Below are 24,070 nucleotides of genomic sequence, written 5' to 3'. Positions count from 1 at the left end.
GCTGACTCTCTTTGACCAGGGAGCTGGACCTGAGGCAGAGATGGCCTCATATGGAAGGTAAGTATCTTGATAACGCTTAGTCCATGCGACCTCCTGAACTGGTTTAGATAGCCTGAGAGGAATTTTCTGGAGTATTTTTTCCCTTATTGGCCCTGGGATTTTCCTCTTTTTTAAAAAAAAAACCCTCTGCCAGGAGATTGCATGGCTGCAGGAGGAGATGTGGGTGGGAAGTGTCAATTCATGATGCTCCAGCCATCACGGTGTGAGTCAGGCTTGATCGACTAGCTGGTCTTCTCCTGCCAGTCAATTTCGTATGTTTTTTAAGAGATAATTTTGGTAGTTGTCCCGTGTTGGAAAGATCAGACTCCTGTACCAATGTTTCTCAAACAGCGGTTTCCTAAAGCCTTATTGTAATTTGCAGCATTGCTATTGTGGCTAGTAAATAGGTCACCGCATTAGGTATAGACACCATTTCGCTCATACTTTCCAGCGAGACAGGAAATGTATGCACCCAACTTCCCCCTCCCCTATATAGTATATACACACATAGCAGGTTACTACTGGGTTATTTTCCTTTCACAAGTGAAATGTGTCTGCTGCCCCTTCCTTGAACCTTGATCGCTCCAAAAACATTCCAAGAACGACCGGCTTCTTGGACGGCGGCAGATCGGTGTGGAAGATATTAGCCAAAGGAGAGGGGGGGGGGCGGGGAGGCGGGTGGAGGAATTAGGCTGAGACGAAATGCCGGTGAGATTCAGCGACATAAGCAACCTGACCTCCCCGAAGGCCGTGGTCCGGGTGCTGGAGGTGCTCTTCGGCTGCGCGGCCTTCAGTCTGGCGGCGTCGAGCGGAGCCGCCCGGAGCAGCGCCTTCGCCGCCTTCGCCATGTTCACCTGGTGCTTCTCCTTCGCCGCCACGCTGGTGACTTTCCTGGTGGAGTTCACTCAGTTCCACAGCCTCCTCCCTTTCTCCTGGAAGAACCTGCCCGTCACCCTGGCCGCCTTCGCCGCCCTCATGAACCTGGCCGCCTCCGTCACCTACCCGCTCATGGTGATGACCGTCGGCTGCCCTCGGCCCTGGGGCCGCCCGCCCTGCTCCTACCAGACCGCCGCCACCATCTGCTCCTGCTTGGCTTTCCTAGCCTACTCGGCCGAGGTCTACATCGTCAAGGCCGAGCCGGCCGACCGCGGCGGTTACATGGCGACCGGGCCGGGGCTGCTGAAGGTTCTGGAAGTTTTTGTCGCCTGCGTCCTCTTCGTTTCTCTGGCAACCGGTGCCATCCCAGATTCCCTCGGCTTCCGGTTGTGCGTCGCCGCTCTGTGCGCATGCGCCTTCATGTCCCTGGTTGTCATAGTGATGATGGTCGGGGAGTGCCGAGGCCGCTGTCCGGTCCCCTTGGCCAGGCTCCTGGTTGCCTTCAATACGCTGGCCGTGCTGATGTACGCCGCCGTGCTGGTCAACTGGGCTCTGCACCTGAGCCGACAAAGCGACATCGTGACAGGTTGCCCGCAAATGGACTGTCCAAAGAACCAGATGGTCATGTCTGCATTCCTGACCGGTGTGAACTTGCTGGCCTATGTGGCCGATCTAATTTATTCCATCAAGTTGACCTGCCCTAGAAACTGAGATTCTGCAAATCACATCCAAACACTGCAACTTGTGAAATGATCTGAGGGTAAGATGTCATTTCTTTCTCTTGAATATACTAACGACATTGCCCGGTGGTAAACCCGGCTGGTGTGGCAAACTTCTCAATTTTCTTGTTAGTCTGGAGCAGTTCTTTAACATCCAACTTTCGCTTTATTATACATCCAGATTTATTATACACCACATTTATGATACATCCACATCTATTATACACATTTATTATTCACTCACATTTATTATACAACTGCATTTATTAAACAAGTATAATTATTCGTATACCCATGTTTATTATATAGCAACATTTATTCTATGGCCAAATGAATTATACATCCACATTTATTATTATACCCATGCTTAAAAAGTAACATTTATTATATTAAAAATGTTACTATACACACATTATTAAAAACCCATATTTAATATACACCCACATTTATTATATGCCCAAATTTGTTATGTAGCAACATTTATTATACACCCATATTTATATAGCAACATTTATTACAAGCACATAACGTTATTATATACTCACATTTATAATATACCCACAAAACATTACACATTCACATTTATTATACACCAAATATGTTATACACCTGCATTTGTGGTTTGGTACAGTTATTATGCTCCCACAGTTATTACACTCACAGTTATTACACACCCACATTATTACACTCCCACAGTTATTACACCCTCACAGTTATTACAAACTCACATCATTACACTTTCAGTTATTATGCTCCCACAGTTATTATGCTCCCACAGTTATTACGCTCCCACAGTTATTACACTCCCAATTGTTATACTCCCACAATTATTACACTCCCACAGTTATTATACTCCTTCAGTTATCTACTGACCAATACCTAGGTGTTTGGAGTTTTTCTTACGTGATTGGAACCCTTTCGCCCAGTCCAAAAGCACCCCATCTCCTCCTCCCTCCTCTCCCTCTTCCCCCTCCTCTCGTATTCTCCCCTCCTTCCCCTTCCCTCCATTCCCTCACATCCCCTTCCTCACCCCCATTTCCCCCTCCCTCCCTCTGCCTCCTCCGTCACCCTTCCCCTTCGCCCTCATAACTGATTCGTTTCCCTCTTCTTGGTACAATTCACTTTCCCCACCTCCCCTGCCTGACCTGAATACCATACTTGGCCTGGTATATTTGCCCATGGGACAGTCCCTTTGTGTGGAGTAGGGAGCGGTGTTGAAGGGGGGAATCCCAGCTGACGTGCCCCTTCATGTGTTTCAGGAGCTTCCTTCGATGACATTGCCTGTTTGCCAGATGGTTCGATGGATGATCCCGAATGCAGGTGACCTGCTCCCTGGTTCCCTTAAATCTGGGATCTGTGATCCGTACAATCTCCATCATCCTCTGCCACTGAATCTCCCTCTTCAGACAAGACCGTGGCTTCTCATGTGAAGTGTTGACGGCTGGTTGAGGAATGGATCAATTGCCTGCAGGACCCACGGATAATTGACAGCACCATCTGAGGAGGATGTTCATTTAAAGAGTGACGCAGAAAACGATGGACTCTATTTGCTTTAAACGCTATCAGTTCTGGTGCAAGAGGATGCTGAACATTATCTGAGCATCACAATATCTGTATAAAGTGACATCGAGGTCTGGATGAAATCTGGATGAAATCTCCTTGTTATTTATATATAATGGATGGTGTGATTTAATGTAACTTATTGGAATTAACCAAGTCAATGGGCAGGATCTGCACCCCCCTTCATAATGTTCAAGGTGAGTGCCACTCTCTGTCTATTGGGTGCCACATCTTGACCCTTGACCTCTGGCACTCCTTATCGCCCTGATAATATATAGGGGTATTTTGTTTCTGTTGGGGTGAGCCGAAGATCGACCTTTTTTATTCCTTCACCTAAGCTGTAAACCATGAACTTCTTATAAAACACGCACTGTATGTATATCCCAGTCACTGTTCGGTCTTTTCACAATTTTTTCCTATTAAACCACCCACAGTTGATGCTTGTTTAGAACAAGTGGTGATTCCTATGTACCAGAATTTTCCCTCCATTATTTCCTATGTGGGCAAGCGGTTTGTTAGCACGGGTACAGTAATTTCATCAGCTGTAAAATTAACCGCTCGTGTAACAGTCCCTAACTGACCTGGATGGACTGTACACAGACCAGCGATGAAACAAGATGTTGTGATTAGCACCTTCAGAAACTAGAATGTCTATTAATTCGCAAAGATAGACGACCAAAGTGTTAAAACCATAGATTCACACTCAACATAATGGCAGCATCTCCTCCACAGCCAGGCCTAAGAGAGTCTGTTAATACTGTGGTGATGATTGTGTAGTGGTTATGTTACTGGACTAGTAATCCCAAGGCCTGCAATAATAATCCAGAGAACATAAGTTCAAATCCCACCACAGCATTTGAGAGTTTAAATTTAGTTTTAAAAATATAAATCTGGAAATAATAAGTGACCATGAAGTTATCGGATTGTCATAAAAGCCCACTGGTTTACTCATGTCCTTTTAAGGAAGGGAACCTGCCATCCTTACCCAGTCTGGCCTATATCTAACCACCTCCCCTTGATATTCAATGGCATTACCATCGCCAAATCTCCCACCATCAACATCCTGGGGGTCACAATTGACCAGAAACTTAACTGGACCAGCCACATAAATACTGTGGCTACAAGAGCAGGTCAGAGGCTGGGTATTCTGCGGCGAGTGACTCACTTCCTGACTTCCCAAAGCCTTTCCACCACCTACAAGGCACAAGTCGGGAGTGTGATGGAATACTCTCCACTTGCGTGGATGGGTGCAGCTCCAACAACACTCAAGAAGCTCGACACCATGCAGGACAAAGCAGCCCGCTTAATTGGCACCCCATCCACCACCCTAAACATTCACTCCGTTCACCACCGGCACACCGTGGGTGCAGTGTGTACCATCCACAGAATGCACTGCGGCAACTCGCCAAGGCTTCTTCAACAGCACCTCCCAAACCCGCAGCCTCTACCACTTAGAAGGACAAGGGCAGCAGGCACACGGGAACAACACCACCTGCACGTTCCCCTCCAAGTCACACACCATCCCGACTTGGAAATATATCGTCGTTCCTTCATCGTTGCTGGGCCAAAATCCTGGAACTCCCTACATAACAGCACTGTGGGAGAACCTTCACCACACTGACTGCAGCGGTTCAAGAAGGCGGCTCACCACCACCTTCTCAAGGGCAATTAGGGATGGGCAATAAATGCTGGCCTTGCCAGCGACGCCCACATCCCATGAACGAATAAAAAAATATCAGCCGTGGCTCAGTTGGTAGCGCTCTCGCCTCTGAGTCAGAAGGTTGTGGGTTCAAGTCCCACTCCAGAGACATCAGCACAAAATCTAAGCTGACACTCCAGTGCAGTATTAAGGGAGTGATACACTGTTGGAGGTGCTGTCTTTCGGATGAGATGTTAAACCAAGGCCCCGTCTGCCCTCTCAGGATGGACGTAAAAGATCCCATGGCACTATTTCGAAGAAGAGCAAAGGAGTTCTCCCCAGTGTCCTGGCCAATATTTATCCCTCAACCAACGTCACTAAAACAGATTATCTGGTCATTATCACATTGCTGTTTGTGGGACCTTGCTGTGTGCAAATTGGCTGCCACGTTTCCTACATTATAACAGTGACTGCACTTCAAAAGTTCTTAATTGGCTGTAAAGCTTTTGGGGCGTCATGAAAGACACTATATAAATGTTATTCTCTTTGTTAAATCCAGAACTTTTGTGATTCCAGTCCCACACCAACGTGGTTGACTCTTAACTACCTTCTGGAGTGGCACTAGCAAGCCACTCAGTTGTATCAAACACGCCACAAGCATTGTTTGAGCAACTTCACCACATGGACCGCAGCGGCTCGACAAAGCCCCTCACCACCACCTTCTCAGGGCTACCAGGGACGATCAACAAATGCTGGCTTTGCCAGCGACGCCCAAATCCCGAGAATGAATCAACTGTACAAATAGCCTGCAATTCAGGAAACTGCACCGATCCTTCTGCCACCCTGCCCTCCAGCAGTCTCACTTTTAGTTAGATGAAATAAACTGAGACGGCACAGTTAAATACGATCTGACCCAACCAACAATAGAAAGTTTATTACGGTAAATGAATTTGGGTTTTATTTTTCTCCTGAATTTGGGTCACAAATTGGGTCAAATACCAGCTCAAAAATAGAACATAAAGTTTGTGGTCAAAAAAATTCTGGATTTAACAAAGGGAATAACAAGTGGGAAAAAAAAATCCCAGTGTTCAATGTGAGAGCAGCAGATGCAGTGAATCGGTGAGGAGATGTGAGATGGGGTGCAACACATGTCGTGAGTCACCTCTCGTTAGTACCGCTGTTAGAGGCAGCCTGGGAGCAGATATGTTGTGCTGAATGGTGTCAGTGTGGCTCAGTTGCGAAAATCTAGGCTGACACTGCACTGCAGTACTGAGGGAGTGCTGCAATGTCGGAGGTGCTGTCTTTTGGATGAGACGTTAACCCGAGGCCCTGTCTGCCCTCTCAGGTGGACGTAAAAAATCCCTTAGCATTATTTCGAAGAAGAGCAGGGGAGTTCTCCCTGGTGTCCTGGCCAATATTTATCCCTCAACCAACACCTAAAAAAACCCTCAGATTATCTGGTCATTTATCACATTGCTGTTTGTGGGAGCTTGCTGTGCACAAATTGGCTGCCGCGTTTCCTACATTACAACAGTGACTATACTTCAACACAAATGCTTCATTGGCTGTAAAGCACTTTGGGATGCCCTGGGGTTGTGAAGGGCGCTATATAAATGCAAGTCTTTTCTTTCTTTTGAATGACCCCTCATGTGACACTGTTAAGTTCAATATCTGCTGCACTCTTGTTCTATGGTGGAAAGCTCCTCTCTACTATTCGCTGCTGCGGTGAAGATTGGAAATCTGCTGCCCTGTTAAATGTGCAAGCTTCTGACCTGAAGTAAAACACTCACTTTTCAGTTTGGCTATGCAGCTATGGAATGTTGCACGAGTTTATCATTAGTGACTGTTAACAAGGCTTCAGTGCGGGACTGAGGGAGCTCCACACCATCGAAGTGGTGTCCTTTGCATGAGACATTAACCCTTGTTTAAAAAAGGGTGTAAGTATAAACCCTAACCCTAACCCTAACCCAGCAACTATAGGCCAGTCAGTTTAACCTCGGTGGTGGGGAAGCTTTTAGAAACAATAATCTGGGACAAAATTAACAGTCACTTGGACAAGTGTGGATTAATAAGGGAAAGCCAGCACGGATTTGTTAAAGGCAAATCATGTTTAACTAACCTGATTGAATTTTTTGATTAGGTAACAGAGAGGGTTGATGAGGACAATGCGGTAGATGTGGTGTATATGGACTTCCAAAAGGTGTTTGATAAAGTGCCACATAATAGGCTTGTCAACAAAGCTGAAGCCCGAAGAATAGAAGAGGCAGTGGCAGCATGGGTACAAAATTGGCTAAGTGACGGGAAACAGAGAGTAGTGGTGAACAGTTGTTTTGCGGACTGGTGGAAGGTATACAGTGGTGTTCCCCAGAGGTCAGTACTAGGACCACTGCTTTTCTTGATATATGTTAATGGACTTGGGTGTACAGGGCACAATTTCAAAATTTGCAGATGACACAAAACTTGGAAGTGTAGTGAACAGTGAGGAGGATAGTGATAGACTTCAAGAGAACACAGACAGGCTGGTGGAATGGGCGGACACGTGGCAGATGAAATTTAACACAAAGAGGTGCGAAGTGATACATTTTGGTAGGAAGAATGAGGAGAGACAATATAAACTAAATGGTACAATTCTAAAGGGTGTGCAGGAACAGAAAGACCTGGGCGTATATGTGCACAGGTCGTTGAAGGTGGCAGGGCAGGTTCAGAAAGCAGTTAAAAAAGCATACAGGATCCTGGGCTTTATAAATAGAGGCATAGAGTACAAAAGCAAGGAGGTTATGATGAACCTTTATAAAACACCGGTTTGGCCACAAGTGGAGTATTGTGTCCAATTCTGGGCACTGCACTTTAGGAAAGATGTGAAGGCCTTGGAGAGGGTACAGAAAAGATTTACTAGAATGCTTCCAGGGATGAGGGACTTCAATTACGTGGATAGACTGGAGAAGCTGGGGTTGTTCTGCTTACAGCAGAGAAGGTTGAGAGAAGATTTGATAGAGGTGTACAAAATCACGAGGGGTCTAGTCAGAGTAGATAGAGAGAAACTTACCCATTAGCGGAAGGGTCGCGAACCAGAGGACACAGATTTAAGGTGATTGGCAAAAGAACCAAAGGCGACATGAGGAAAAACTTTTTTACGCAGCGAGTGGTTATGATCTGGAATGCACTGCCTGAAAGGGTGGTGGAGGCAGATTCAATCATGGCTTTCAAAAGGGAATTGAATAAGTACTGGAAAGACAAAAATTTGCAGGGCTACGGGAGAAGGGTGGGGGAGTGGGACTAACTGGATTGCTCTTGCAGATAGCCAGCAAGGACTCGACGGGCCGAATGGCGTCCTTCTGTGCTGTAACCATTCTATGATTTTATAAGGTCCCCGTCTGCCTGAAGATCCCATGGCATTATTCGAAGAAGAGCTGGGGAGTTCTCCCGGTGTCCTTGGCCAACATTCGTTACCTTAACCAACACCACCACAAACAGATTAAGTGGTCATTTATCTCACTTGTTGTTTGTGGGATCTCTCTGTGTGCAAATTGGCTGCCGCATTTACCTACATAACATCAGTGAATGCACTGCAAACATAACTCATTGACTGTGAAGCACTTTGAGACATCCAGAGGACAGGAAAGGCACTAAAAACCATGCAAGTTCCTTCTTTCTCGTGTTTCGCTGGTGTTTGTTAATCCATTTTTGGAGGGAAAGGTATATCCTTAGAACAGGTGAACAGTCTATTCGTGCTCACTACTGTCCTTGCACCCGTATTTTCACTCTTTACTTTGCTAAAATTACTGAGGTCAGCAGCAAGCACTCCCAGGGCTTGGGAAAGCATGGATTCCACACAGTAAAGCTCTCTCCATCTATGCACTGATAAAGGCATCTAAGGGGCAGATAAAAATCGGGCGGTTTCTATAACGGGCGGCTAATTCGCAACGGCAGTTTTACGTTTGAGCACCAAGTTGAAAATCTGCCCCCAAGTGTTTCCATTTCCCACTCCAGATTCTCCAAATAAAATTGTCAGTTAGTGCTTCATTATGGCCAGGTTTGTCCTGGATTTAGACTATCCCCCAAACCCATCACACATGGGAGATCTTTACAGCCATCAGCGACTGGGGAGATCTTCACCGCAACAGCCTGGGCTGGTATGAATCAAAGGCGAAAAGACAATGAAGTTAATCCAGTGCACCAATGAAGAGTCTTTTTCCAATTCAAATAAAGACATTTTAATGCCAAGTTCACAAACTGTTCATGTTGTTTCTGTTATGAACCTTTGCCCCACCTAGTGGTCCAAAGGCAAACTGCAGCAGGTTATCACTTGGTTATCGATAGTGAAATGATCAGTGGGTGTGGAAAGAAAGTGGTTATAACTTTACTCCAAGTAAACAAAAGGAGACTACTTGCAATTGCTGTTAAAACTTGGCAGGTTATTGGGATTCTTTAATCTCCCTTCCCAGAAGAGGCAGGAGGTGTTATGGTCTGTCTGATTTTAAAAATTTTCCTTTCAAGCTGTCCCCTTGCGTCTGATGTGTTTTTTTTTCTGTTAATGTTTTCCTCCCATTCCCATTTGTTAGTTATTTTGTCTGCTCTCGAGGTCCCATCTCCCCCGTCACCACTCGCCACCCACTGACTGGACGGCGTGAGCAGGAGACGCAGCCACAGGCCTCTGCCAAGGCTGCTCTGTAACCGCCCACTAGGAAGTGTGCAAGAGTGATCTGGGACAACTTTCCCTCTGGTTCTCCCTACACTCTCCCCTCCCTGCCTGTCCCCTTCCATCCCCTCCCCCCGGGGAAGCTTCCTCGCAACTGGCCCTCTGACCACAACTTTTGGCGATAGTGTAAAACGGGCAGTGTCGGATAGGCCGCCCATTACACACCTTGCCCGATTTTCCAGTGGCAGTAGGGGCAAAACTGGCCTCAGCATAGGGTTTGCCGACCCACCAGGATTGTCCTAGAGTCTCCAGGAATTAAAGATTAATCTCCTGGACACTGCTGGGAAAAATCATTGGGGCATTAAAAATATTGTGTCCTTTTTCATTTTCTTTGAACACTTTTGTTTATTAGTTATAAAAATATTGAATATGGAGGAAAAATGCTGTTTGACCGGGCGGGAGGTCATGTGATGAAACCTCCAGGAATATGTCGAATCAGAGTTGGCAACCCTACCTCAGTGCTACTTCGACTGGTGGGGTGGGGAGAGGAGGGGAAATCAGGCGGGGTTCCCATTCTGGATCGTGCTCGAGTGATCCCTACGTCTAGTGTGTAAAAGACGGGCGAGGACAAGATCAGGCTCGGCTGGGACACCTATTATGGGAAAAAAAGGACCGGTCTACATATGCATGTGCCACAAAACCATGGCATCACAAGTGTACATTCATCCAGGTAGAACACAGCCTGTAAGCCACACACATGGTGAACACTCGGGTATACTGTGCATTGAACACAGGAGAGGAGGCAGGAGGCCTATTTTTAAAAATTATTCATTCATGGGATGTGGGCGTTGCTGGCGAGGCCAGCATTTATTGCCCATCCCTAATTGCCCTTGAGAAGGTGGTGGTGAGCCGCCTTCTTGAACCGCTGCAGTCCGTGTGGTGAAGGTTCTCCCACAGTGCTGTTAGGAAGGGAGTTCCAGGATTTTGACCCAGCGACGATGAAGGAATGGCGATATATTTCCAAGTCGGGATGGTGTGTGACTTGGAGGGGAACATGCGGGTGGTATTGTTCCCATGCTGCCCTTGTCCTTCTAGGTGGTAGAGGTCGCGGGTTTGGGAGGTGCTGTCGAAGAAGCCTTGGCGAGTTGCTGCAGTGCATCCTGTGGATGGTACACACTGCAGCCACGGTGCGTCGGTGGTGAAGGGAGTGAATGTTTAGGGTGCTGGATTGGGTGCCAATCAAGCGGGCTGCTTTGTCCTGGATGGTGTCGAGCTTCTTGAGTGTTGTTGGAGCTGCACTCATCCAGGCAAGTGGAGAGTATTCCATCACACTCCCGACTTGTGCCCTGTAGGTGGTGGAAAGGCTTTGGGGAGTCAGGCGGTGAGTCACTCGCCGCAGAATACCCAGCCTCTGACCTGCTCTTGTCGCCACAGTATCTATGTGGCTGGTCCAGTTAAGTTTCTGGTCAATGGTGACCCCCAGGATGTTGATGGTGGGGGATTCGGCGATGGTAATGCTGTTGAATGTCAAGGGAAGGTAGTTAGACTCTCTCTTGTTGGAGATGGTCATTGCCTGGCACTTGTCAAGGATGCACTAGGATGATACTACTACTGGTGCTCATAGCTTCCTTAACACTTCATAGCAGGTGCACTCTTTTTATATTTATCTTTTTATCCATATAAAAGCCAGGCATTTCTCCCTGGGGATTTTTTTTTCTTATCTACAGAACTAACTGCAAGCTTCCCTTGAGTTCAGCAGATTGAGGGGTGAACTGATTGAGGTGTTTAAAATATTAAAAGGATTCGATGGGGTAGATTTGGAGAAACCGTTTCCTCTGGTGGGGAAATCAAGAAAAGGGGGACATAATCTTAAAATTAGAGCCAGACCATTCAGGAGTGAAATCAGGAAGCACTTTTTCACACAAAGGGCAATAGAAATCTAGAACTCGCTCCCCCCCAAAGGCTGTGGATGCTGGGGGTCAATTGGGGCTTTCAAGACTGAGATGAATAGATTTTTGTTGGGTAAGGGTATCAGGGGATCTGGAGCAAAGGCGGCTAAATGGAGTTGAGGTGCAGATCAGACAGGATCTAATTGAATGGCGGAGCAGGCTCAAGTGGCTGAATGGCCTCCCCCTGTTCCTATGTTACTAAACACCTTTCAATCTGCAAACTTCCCTCACCAAAGGCCAGTCAAACTCTGACCTTAGGTTGCGCTGACCTACAGCGTTGGACCTTAAAAGGGACAGGCCACTTAAACAAAGGAACACCCTAGCAGCAGAATAATCCATTGTGTGCTACATGGTATAATGCTCCTGTCATGTTAAACAGTACATCATCAGATTTACATAAACAATTTGGACTCAGGAATCAGAAGTACACTTTCAAAATTTGCGGACAACGCCAAATTGGGGGGTATAGTTAATACCGAGGAGGACTGCGACAAAATACAGGAAAACATTAATAAACATGCAGAACGGGCACGTAATTGGCAAATGAATTTCAACATTGTTAAGTGTGAGGTATTACATTTTGATAGGAAAAATAAGGGGGCCACATACTGTTTAGATAATAAGGGCACTAAATTGGGCCGTGTAGCGCCCGTTGTTTCGGCACTACACGGCCTCTCTGACGTCCAAGATGGCATCTTGGATGCGCACGCATGTTTCCAGTGTGATGTGCACCGGACGCCATCTTGGTATAGGAGTTAGCGCAGGCGCAGATAACGAACCCTGGAATCATGTAAAGTAGGGAGAAAATAGCTTCAATCAGTGTGCAACGCTGATTTAAGATCCCAGGACCTCGTGGAGCTCCGAGCAGCTCCGTCTCTAAAGTAGTTCACATTATATGGGACTCCTGCACTAGGTGCAGATTAGAGGTGGGTTTCACAATTCAAATGATGGGAGTGCAAAGGTTACAAGGTGGTAATGAGCAGCGAGAAAGAGCATGTGATCCCCGAGGGCGCGCAGCAATTCCCGGCTGTCGGGCTGTCAAGGTTGCAGAGTTGAAAGAGGGAGAGAGAAAAGTAGAGGAGAGAAATAGGAAATAGGAAAGAAACAGCAAGAGGGCACTGCATGGTGCTAACTTTCCCCGACCAGCAAGGGGAGCAAGAGCTCACCTTTACAGATGATACCAGAACTGAGAGGTTATAACTATCAGGAATGACTGAACAGGCTGGGGCTCTTGTCTCTAGAAAAGGGAAGGTTGAGGGGTGACCTAATAGAGGTCTTTAAAATTATAAAAGGGTTTGATAGGGTAGACGTAGAGAAGATGTTTCCACTTGTGGTGGCATCCAAAACTAGGGGTCATACATATAAGATAGGCACTAATAAATCCAACAGGGAATATTCAGGAGAAACTTTTACTCAGAGTGTGGTTAGAATGTGGAACTTGCTACCACATGGAATGGATGAGGCGAATTGCATAGGTGCATTTAAGGGGAAGCTAAATTAGTACGTGAGGGAGAAAGGAATAGAAGGATATGCTGATAGGGTTAGATGAAGTAGGAGGAGGCTCGCGTGGAGCATAAACACCGGCATAGACCTGTTGGGCCGAATGGCCTGTTTCTGTGCTGTAAATTCTATGTCACTCAGTGTCCTGGTCCATTCATGTGGGGCTGTATTTTCTCTCTCTGCTAATTCCAGAAAGAGAAAACACAGCCCCACATGAATGGACCAGGACACTGTTGTTTTTCACATTGCTCTGGGGATTACTGCCCCTTCAACAATAGATTCATGGACATCAGCGAACAGTGAGATAAAAAGCTGATTTTTGTTTGTTAAAATCACTACTCATAAATTCACGCAGCATTCCACCGCTGGACAATCAAATCAAAATATCAGTATTTTTCTCAAGTTCAGATTTGGAGTTCATAGTACCACAGTAGGTACAGCACAGGAGGAGGCCATTTGGTCCATCGTGCCTGTGCCAGCTCTTTGAAAGAGCTATCCAATTAGTCCCATTCCCCTGCTCTTTCCCCAGAGCCCTGTAAATTTTTTCCCTTCAAGTAATCAAGAGTTAAGTGAGTTTAATAAAGGGGAACATTTCAAAGTAACTTCTTCCAGCCAGACATTGTGCTTCCTCTTAGCCTCTTTATCATTTGTAAACAATTTTACAACACCAAGTTATAGTCCAACGATTTTATTTGAAATTTACAAGCTTTCGGAGGCTTCCTCCTTCCTCAGGTAAATGTCAGGAACACCGGACATTTACCTGAGGAAGGAGGAAGCCTCCGAAAGCTTGTAAATTTCAAATAAAATCGTTGGACTATAACTTGGTGTTGTAAAATTGTTTACAATTGTCAACCCCAGTCCATCACCGGCATTTCCACATCATGGCTACCTCTTTATCATGTTTGAGAGTTAACTTCCCATCAAAAATCTGCTCACTTTTCTCCACTGTAGTTTATTTGTTAGTGGTCTGTGAAACACTCACATTTTATGGATCCATTCTTATCCATAAGTGCACACTCCATCCCTGGATTAACGAACTTTTTAACATTTGCACTAGCTAAGTAGTTCATTAGTTGCTTGGAACACAGGAACATCGGAACATAGGAACAGGAGTAGGCAATTCAGCCCCTTGAGCCTGTTCCACCATTCAGTTAGATCATGGCTGATTTACACTGCAACATCATTTACCCACATTTGCTCCGTATCCCTTAATACCCTGGCCTAACAAAAATCTATCTATCTCAATTTTGAAATTTTCAATTCAACCCACCCTCAACAGATTTTTCAGAGAGGGGTGGGAGAGTTCCAGATTTCCATTACCCCTTGTGTGAAGAAGTGCCTCCTCACATCACCCCTGAATGTGAAGGGTCATTTTATTTTTATAGGTGCCTTGTGACTGGCTATTTTTCCTGCTTCCACTAACAAAATCACATTCTCAGGAATTGCATATATCAAATCTGGGCATCACACAATTCCATTAGTGAGTCATCAATTATGAAGAAAAATAGACATTTACTTCTCCATTATCTCATCCCTACCTCCTCCAACCCTTTCTGTGTTCTCCAGTTCTCTAACTCTGCCCTTCTGCCCTGTGCTCGCTGACCTACGTTGGCTCCTGGTCTGGGAACGCCTCGATTTTAAAATGCTCATCTTTGTTTTCAAATCCCTCCATGGCCTCACCCCCTCCCTATCTCTGTAATCTCATCCAGCTCTACAACCCTCCGAGATCTCTGCCCTCCTCCAATTCTTGCCTCTTGCGCATCCCCGATTTTAATCGCTCCACCATTGGCGGCCGTGCCTTCAGCTGCCTAGGCCCTAAGCTCTGGAATTCCCTCCCTAAACCTCTCCGCCTCCCTACCTCTCTCTCCTCCTTTAAGACGCTCCTTAAAACCTACCTTTTTGACCAAGCTTTTGGTCACCTGTCCTAATATCTCCTTATGTGGCTCAGTGTCAAATTTTGTTTGAAAATCGTTCCTGTGAAGCTCATTGGGACGTTTTACTACGTTAAAGGCACTATATAAATGCAAGTTGTTGTTGTTCTGTGCCCCTCCCTCTTTTTCCCCCTACTTTTGGTGCCTGGGCCATCAGTTGTCTCGGCCCTGCTCTCCCGAAGCCCTCCCTAAATGCCTTCCCCTCTCTGCTTCTCTCTCCACCTTTAAAAGCCTCATGAGAACCCTTCTCTTCAACAAAACCTTCAGTCAGCTCTTAACTCTCTAAGGCTCAGTGGTCTCCATTCCTTCCCCCCCCCCCCACCACCCCCTGTGAAATGCCTTTGGATGCTTTGCCTACGTTAAAGATACAAGGTTTGGTTGTTATTGTAGTTTCAAACAGAGGAAAGAAAATGATCAGAGACATAATGTGATTTTTTTACATGGTAATAAACTTCGGGCATTTATAAGTAATTAACAGTTTATTTCTGACTTGTAAATGTGAACGAAGGCATGACAAAACACAGTGTTGGTCCATCTATATCCCATTGATTGTATTAACCACACCAGCCTTCTTATGAACAAGGTGGGAGGGGCTGTTTCACTATTGCTTAATCAGTCTCCCTGCAGCACTGTGAACTCCAGGTTAACACCCATCGTGGAATCTAACCTATCTTGGCTGTAATTGCTGCACATTTGTGCCATCCGCAGTCCGTTGAATGTGGGTGTAATGCATTATTGCATCGGCTAAACTAATTGCTGAGGAACTAATATAAGCCAATTATGTTTTAGGGATCAAATACTTATATACACCACATCCACTGCGAGGCACAATTGAGGCAGAGCACAGTGGTGCTCGTAGAGACAGATGGGATGTGTGCAAGCAGCACTACCCACGATTAGGGATATAGTCTTAGCTCAAAGTCGACGGCTTCATAAAACAGTCCAGAATCTTCTGCAGAGCACAGGTGCAATCAGGTGCTTAAAGTGCAGAGTCAGTGTTGACGACGCTGAAAATGTGTTTCAAAGGAGGAGAGAGAGGCGGCAAGGTTTAGGGAGGGAATTCCTATGACCTGGAGCGGTCATTTGCAGAGGAATTTTCCAGATTTTTTCCATAATTGGCCTGGGTTTTTAATCTGGTTTCCTGCCTCTCCCTGGAGATTTCACAACTTCCGAGTGGGTTGGGAACGCCTCGATTTTAAAATCTTCATCCTTGTGTTCAAATCCCTCCACGGCCTCGCCCCCTCCCTATCTCTGTAACCTCCTCCAGCCCTAAAACCCTCCAAGATCTCTGCGCTCCTCCAATTCTGGCCTCTTGCGCATCCCCGATTTTAATCGCCCCACTAATGGCGGCTGTGCCTTCAGCTGCCTAGGCCCTAAGCTCTGAAATTCCCTCCCTAAACCTCTCCGCCTCTCTCTCCTCCTTTAAGACGCTCCTTAAAACCTACCTCTTTGACCAAGCTTTTGGTCACCTGTCCTAATACTTCCTTATGTGGCTCGGTGTCAAATTTTGTTTGATAACGTTCCCGTGAAGCGCCTTGAGACGTTTTACTACATTAAAGGCGCTATATAAATGCAAGTCGTTGTTGTTGTTGGGCAGTGTCTGTATTATGACACATAAGGCATCGCAATTAGATGGGACCAGTGGGTCTTTTCCTGTCCGTATGTTCCTGGGGCTGTTGTCCATTGTAGAGTTCTGGCCCTGCCATATCCTTGGCCTGAGGAAAGCATGTAGGCCTTAGTCAGGGAGGAACCTGGAAACCAGCAGCTCCCGTAAGCAAGTGATGTGCTCATACTGGGCGGGGGAGTAGGAACACATTCATTAAAGAACCAGCACAAATCCTAAATAAATCACAGCTACAGTTATCCTCCCAGTGAAAATCTCCACCCCGTTGGCAGTTTATTCCTCCATGTGGAGGGTTGCCATGTGGAGGATTATCCTGGAGTCTCCAGGAATTAACGGTTAATCTCCAGGAGACTGCTACAAGCAATCCGGGAGAAAAATCATAGGGACATTAAAAAAAATTGTGAGAGATTTTTTTCATTTTCTTTGAACATTTATTAGTTATAAAAATATTGGAGACCGGGATAAAAGGCTGCTCGTCAAACATCATCCAATCGGGTAATTAAGAGCTTGTTTGTTTTCCAATTGGCACAGGTGCGTTGCAAGGAGGGACATGTCGGGCGACCAAACGGTGCAGGGAAACTGAATCAGCAGATGAAGTCAGTCGGTGACCTGGGGTGTTGCAGTGATCTTGTCCTTTGAACTGTGTGGTTGACTTGCAAAGCTGCATTAAAGCTCTCCCTTCCAGCTAATGATGATCTCTTCAACACTCAATGGTCAAAACAATGAATAGAAAGTGATAGAGAGAGGCAGTGAACTGAGTTAGAGTTTACGATAATTATATTAGCTGATGGATCTTTAAAAGGCGTACTGATGGAGACGCTCCCTCTTGGAGAATGCAAATGTCCCTTTAATGTTCTACTTGAATTTCCCTATAATTTGTAGGGCTGGAATTTATATTCTGCCGAATGTCGCCTTGTTCCTTTGATGGTACATGTGCTTTGCCTGTGTCAGTTATTTGGCAGTAGAATAAATGTTCCGTATGACCAGAGCTACTTGGGCCGTGACCTCCAGTAACCCTACTGAACACCCAGCAGTCAGGGAATGAGAACAATTCAGGATGTAGGATCCTGGACTATGTAATTGCTGGGAAATGTATGGCGAATGAGCCTGAGCTGAAACTCAGGTGAAGGGTCCCCTACCGCAGAAGGACGATGACAGATAGGTGTCCAGCTTTCTGTGTTACTCGGTGTAGCAGCTCAGACCTGTCATATCTCACATATTTGCTGCTGCACTCCCTGTGATTGTGGGACAAAAGGGGTCAATCGTCTCTGTGTGTCTCACTGTAAAATAGAAAACGACTCTGCCTCATTGTCACCTGAACTTCACAATTAGATCTCAGCCTGTAACTCACTGGGTATCTGTTATTCTATATATAAAACACCCGAACCCCTTGATTAGATTCCAGCCTGTAACTCAGTCGCATTGTGCCCAGTTTTTATATGGGTGTCCCATTGTGCCCAGTTTTTATATGGGTGTCCCATTGTGCCCAGTTATTATATGGGTGTCCCATTGTGCCCAGTTTTTATATGGGTGTCCCATTGTGCCCAGTTTTTATATGGGTGTCCCATTGTGCCCAGTTTTTATATGGGTGTCCCATTGTGCCCAGTTATTATATGGGTGTCCCATTGTGCCCAGTTATTATATGAGTGTCCCATTGTGCCCAGTTATTATATGGGTGTCCCATTGTGCCCAGTTTTTATATGAGTGTCCCATTGTGCCCAGTTTTTATATGGGTGTCCCATTGTGCCCAGTTTTTATATGGGTGTCCCATTGTGCCCAGTTTTTATATGAGTGTCCCATTGTGCCCAGTTTTTATATGGGTGTCCCATTGTGCCCAGTTTTTATATGGGTGTCCCATTGTGCCCAGTTTTTATATGAGTGTCCCATTGTGCCCAGTTTTTATATGGGTGTCCCATTGTGCCCAGTTTTTATATGGGTGTCCCATTGTGCCCAGTTTTTATATGAGTGTCCCATTGTGCCCAGTTTTTATATGAGTGTCCCATTGTGCCCAGTTTTTATATGAGTGTCCCATTGTGCCCAGTTTTTATATGGGTGTCCCATTGTGCCCAGTTATTATATGAGTGTCCCATTGTGCCCAGTTTTTATATGAGTGTCCCATTGTGCCCAGTTTTTATATGGAGTCCCATTGTGCCCAGTTTTTATATGGGTGTCCCATTGTGCCCAGTTATTATATGAGTGTCCCATTGTGCCCAGTTTTTATATGGAGTCCCATTGTGCCCAGTTTTTATATGGGTGTCCCATTGTGCCCAGTTTTTATATGAGTGTCCCATTGTGCCCAGTTTTTATATGGGTGTCCCATTGTGCCCAGTTTTTATATGGAGTCCCATTGTGCCCAGTTTTTATGGGCACGGCTCATGTTGTGGGTGGAGCCTTGTCTCATCCCATAAGGTTCGGTTCCTAACATTTTACAATGGGATTTCCAACTTTTAACCGAGCTCCACGTGCTGCTATCAACCTGTTCGCAACTTCAGCGTCCTATTTGACCACGAGCTGAGCTTCCAACCCTACCCCGGCTCCATCGTTAGGTATCAGCCGTGGCTCAGTGGCAGTGCTCTCACCGCTGAGTCAGAAGGTCGTGGGTTCAAACCCCACTCCAGAGATTTGAGCACATAATCTAGGCTGACACTCCAGTGCTGTACTGAGGGAGTGCTGCACTGGTGGAGGTGCCGTCTTTCGGATGAGACTTTAATCCCGTCTGCCCTCTTGGGTGGATGTAAAAGATCCCATAAATCATCTGAACCCCTTGATTAGGTTATTAGAACTGTTCTGTAATTTCCTTTAGATATCTGTTAATAATAAGGTTTGCTGGTATTTAATTACCCCACTGTTGTAGGGAGAGTTTTAAAGCCCTGCTCAAGTGGCTAGGACAAATAATCCTTTTTTTACTGTGAGCTCACCTCCATCCGGCTCAGTAACGGTTGTGAGACCCCTCCAGTTGCTGCTATACTCATCCTGCTGATCCAGCGTAGATATCATTGCTATACCTCTTGAGTATCACTGTTATACTTTGGTGGTGCACTGCTGAGGGTCGTATTGAGGTCAGATACCAAGGAGTTCTGGATGTGTATAACTCGATATGTGCTCAGACCTTCCCCCGGGGAGGGTTGTTTTAATGTTAGGAGAGTGCAGCTGGGAGTTTAGGCTTCTCTCCTAACATTAAACATCTTGAAGAGTTTATAAAGCGCCCAGGAGCAGACACCCTGGACACTTTCAAAATGCGGCTTTACCCTGGACTGGAGTTATACTGCACAGTGCAAACTCGGGCTGCCTTCTAGAGGAAGTCTCATTTTGCTTGACATTAGTGTGCTCGGGAGTCAGATTAGGACCCGATTCCAGAGTCAAACTATCACTTTAACATTGATGCCCGCCTGAAACCACCTCTCATTAATGTGAAAACGGCAGTAATGACTCACACTGAGTGAGGAATAATAACCCAGCGGGGAACATGTTTACATTTTCATTTTATTTAATCCTGATTCCAGATTTTGACAAAACAGACTTATGCTCTCCATCGGCCGTCATCCTCATTTCCATTGTGGCATCAGTGATGTAGAATTGTGGTGAGTATCTGGAACGTGTCGCTGCATTCGTGACATAAACTCACTAACAGGTGCTGCTGCACCCAGTGTGTGGACCAATGTCCACCGTCACCAACTTGGAGGATGTGAGTTTAACCTTTACGATTCCTCCACGTGCTGAGCTCCCAACTTCAGCCACTGAGCAGGCAGAGAGGACGGGAGAACCAGTCATTCATGAGGCACTCTCGTACATCTCCGAACAACCAGATTAAAAAAGTAGCATTAAATTTGGCATCAGCTTAGGCCAGGGAGCAAGTCACCTCGCTGCCTTCGGGGTCAGGGTCTGGTATCTGGTGCAGGGGCAGATAAAGAGGGCGGAAAAGAAGCCACCTTATACCTGAGACAGAGGGTGGGGTTTTATGAATGGGAGGGAAATAATAAATGAAATGATAAATAAGTAATAATACTAAATAGAGAAACTATAGAAGCTGCGATTGTTCTCCTTAAAGCAGAGACGATTAAGGGAGATTTAATAGAGGAGTTCAAAATCATGAAGGGTTTTGATAGAGTAAATAATGAGAAACTGTTTCCACTGGCTGGTGGGTCAGTAACTAGAGTATGCAGATTTAAGGTAATTGGCAAAAGAACCAGAGGCGAGATTGTTGGACATGTTGGAGAGTTAAGGGTTAATAATCAAACTAACCTGTATAACTACAACTAGTCATGGAGCAACAGGCTTTCTAAGGTAAACAAGAAACCAGTGGGTTTCGAGGAGAAGGAAGGATGGATTATATGGTTTGCTTCAGATATCTGATCACAATCTACAAGTGATGCCTGTGCAAAGAGATAGTAACTGGGACTACATGGACCATGAGTGATTAATGAATAACTTTAGTGACTAGTGTAATAAACATAAGCAGAGGGAACAATTTACCATGGTGCAGTGTGGGTGTTTAGGTAAATAAGCTGTCAATAAACTGTTCATGAAAGAGTCTGAGAATAGATAGATCAGGAAGTCTTGTTTATGGAATGTAGCTTTGAAGTAAGCAACTAAGACTGTTTACATAAATAAGCTGTTCTTGAAATAATCCAAGAACAGATAAATCATGAGGTCTTTTCTGTGAAATGTACCTTTGAAGTAGGCAAACTGAGGAGTATAAGGGTGGGTTTTTCCAGAGTTGTTGGGAGAGCTCGAAAGAGAGAAACCCAAAGCTACTCCTGTGTACGGTATGGACTGATCGCCTGCACTGTATATGACTGAAGTCTGTTCCATATACTCCACGATCAAGTGTCTTGTACTTACTCGAAGCATGTCATTGTTGACCTTGGAAGGAGGTCAACAGAAATAAGGAGATTTTTTTTAAATCTGGAATGCGCTGCCTGAAAGGGTAGTGGAAGCAGATTCAGTAATAATTTTCAAAAGGGAATTGGATAAATACTTGAAGGGGGAAAATTTGCAGAGCTATGGGAAAAGAGCAGAGGAGTGGGACTAATTAGATAGCTCTTTCAAAGAGCCGGCACAGGCATGATGGGCCAAATGGCCTCCATCTGTGCTGTATCACTCTATGATTCTATAAAGCTGTGCAGAAAGGCTAGGGCCAACCGCTGCTACACCAGAACCTCACTGTCCTACCACGTCAAGGTTTCAGCAGCTCTTGCAATACATGCCTCTCAACCAGCTGCTTGGACCAATTATGTTGTGTTTTGATGCAGAAGATTAAGGGGAAATTTAGCTGTTCCCTCACTGGGCTGTGACCATAACTTTCCAGGACTTTGGGACAGCCGCAGGATAAGCGTCAGTTTACAGGTTGCATAAACTTGGTTTGTATTCCCTTGAATTTAGAAGGTTGAGGATATAATCGAGGTATTTAAAATGATAAAAGGATTCGATATGATAGATTCTGGTGGGGGAATCCAGAACAGGGAGACATAATCTTAAAACTAAAGCTACGCCATTTAGGAGTGAAATCAGGAAGCACTGTTTCACACAAAGGGTAGTGGAAATCTGGAACTTGCTCCCCCAAAAGGCTGTGGTTGCTGGGAGTCAATGGAAATTTTCAAGACTGAGATTGACAGATTTTTGTTCGGTAAGTGTATCAAAGGATATGGAGCAAAGGTGGGTTAATGGCGTTGAGGTACAGATCAGCCATGATCTAATTGAAAGGTGGAACAGGCTGGAGGGGCTGAATAGCCAACTCCTCTTCTTATGTCAGTACAATAGACAGCTGTTGAGTGATTCACTCTGTTATTCTGTTTGTATGTTTATCTCAGTCCTAGTGAATGTTTATCCACAGTGCACTATGGCTGATGGGATGGGGCAGTTCCTGGGTGCTCCAAAGCTCATTGCCACAGATTCACATCCATAATTCTCCAACAGTGGTATGAACATAAGAGCATAAGAAATAGGAGCAGGAGTAGGCCATTCGGCCCCTCGAGCCTGGTCACCCCCAAGTGGGGCCCCCATCGTGAACATTACATTGGTAGACACTCAGCGACAGACGCTGTCTGTTCTCCTGGATGGGAAAGAGAAGGGGAGAAAATATAAAGTAACTTGTCAATTTAACAAAATCATGGATCCTGTTTGTACACCAGCTTATTACCTTCTACCGGTGAAATATCTCATACTAAAGATAAAGCAACTGTTTTGCTATCCTATTGTTGTAAACTTATAAGCACAATACTTCATTTCTTTAGATATAGAACATGGCCATCATTTGATGTTTGGTGAACATTTTCCTATTTTCTATAAGCAGCTACCATGGTCTTTCATGTCCCCTATTAAAAAACCATGGAGTTTATGTTCTTTCCGAATAAGTAACCTCAACCATGGGTTCACTGTTATTTTATTTTGTAAGCTTAACATAAGCTTCAGTTTTCAATTACTTTTTAACAGGCAACTATGCTGTTTTTAATTTTTAAAAAAGAAATAAAATCTTCAGATTGAACTACTGAAGTATCCACAGGGGTGATGGAGAAATCCAGCCTGTAATACTGCACTTTTCACCAACATGGGAAGAATGTTACTTCGCCTTCATGCTAAACTGCTAAACACTTTGAAACAATGGCATCATTGCAGGCAGGCTGCCAGCCTGTGTTTGATTGTAATATTTCCTCATAGAGTTTGGGTGTACAAACAAAAGAGATAGTGTTTTTTTTGCATATGGGTTAAAATGAGAGATTTGGGTAATAACTCTGTGAGCAACTCTGTGAATTAATACCTGTACCTCCAACAGGCCAAAGTGCGGATAAAGCAGTTAATGAGATGCCGATTGACATCTTACAAAAAAACCTGGATGGATATTTAGGAACAAGACTTGAGAATTATACAGCTAGAGATAATTAAATGTTGCATGGAAAACGATGGTTCCTTGGCGATGAATGTCATGTCAAAGTAGAGAACTGGTGAGGAATAAAGTACCTCACTCTGACAGATTAAACACAGTCCTCAACTCCTTTCCCTATGTTCCGCAACAGATAAAAAAAAACCTTGAGGAACTCTTTACCTCCTGCAGTTTCCCCTTCCTCCTACAACTTACAAGCTTTCAAAACCCACGCTTAGTAACTAATTACCACTTCCTGATGTAACTCATCTTCTCTCCTACTGTTTGCTACTTTGCCCTGCACTGTGGGCCTAGGCCCTTCACCCTTGTTTTTCAATAACGCCTACAGCAGACTTGGTTACTTCACACAAATCGATAGGCTAGACAAAGACAGCTTTCCCAAATCAAATACATTAAAAGTAATACATGTTTGTTGGTTGTAGTTGGCTGGAATAATGATTTGTCATAGAATGGTTACAGTATGGAGGCCATTCTGCCCATTGAGCTCTTTTAAGAGCAATCCAGTTAGTCCTATTCCCCCGCACTTTCCCTGTAGCCCTACAAATTTTTTCCCGTCAAGTATTTATCCAATTCCTTTTTGAAAGCCACAACTGAATCTGCTTCCACCATCCTTTCAGGGTCCAGTCATTTCTATACTTAATTGACTGTAGTTGTAGGGAATACATGTAAATTAACCACAATCTGACTGCATCTGGAATCATTTTGCCCCTTATG

General features: G+C 45.2%; 1 protein-coding gene across 2 annotated transcripts; it reads left to right on the top strand.

Annotated features, from left to right (window-relative positions):
• The first annotated feature begins 480 nt into the window (after positions 1 to 480).
• LOC137341035 (myeloid-associated differentiation marker homolog) lies at positions 481 to 17,427 on the top strand. Of its 2 annotated transcripts, XR_010966943.1 has the most exons (3): positions 481 to 1,675; positions 2,894 to 3,391; positions 17,008 to 17,427. XR_010966943.1 is itself a non-coding variant. In XM_068003882.1 (2 exons), the coding sequence occupies exon 1, from the start codon at positions 742 to 744 to the stop codon at positions 1,624 to 1,626; it is 885 nt and encodes a 294-aa protein (XP_067859983.1). In that variant the 5' UTR covers positions 481 to 741; the 3' UTR covers positions 1,627 to 1,675; positions 2,894 to 9,057. The 2 variants fall into 2 exon arrangements, 1 of the variants encoding a protein (XP_067859983.1); XM_068003882.1 differs by lacking the exon at positions 17,008 to 17,427 and having other exon boundaries at positions 2,894 to 9,057.
• Positions 17,428 to 24,070: the final 6,643 nt, after the last annotated feature.

Source organism: Heptranchias perlo, chromosome 23 (assembly GCF_035084215.1).
Source record: "Heptranchias perlo isolate sHepPer1 chromosome 23, sHepPer1.hap1, whole genome shotgun sequence".
Taxonomy (NCBI): Eukaryota; Metazoa; Chordata; class Chondrichthyes; order Hexanchiformes; family Hexanchidae; genus Heptranchias; species Heptranchias perlo.
Note: the sequence above shows the minus strand (reverse complement) of the source record. Positions and strands in the feature narration are given on the sequence as shown.

Bases quoted from the DNA above. Each gene is read 5' to 3' on its own strand.
- LOC137341035 (XM_068003882.1), top strand. From the start codon at position 742: ATGCCGGTGAGATTCAGCGACATAAGCAACCTGACCTCCCCGAAGGCC.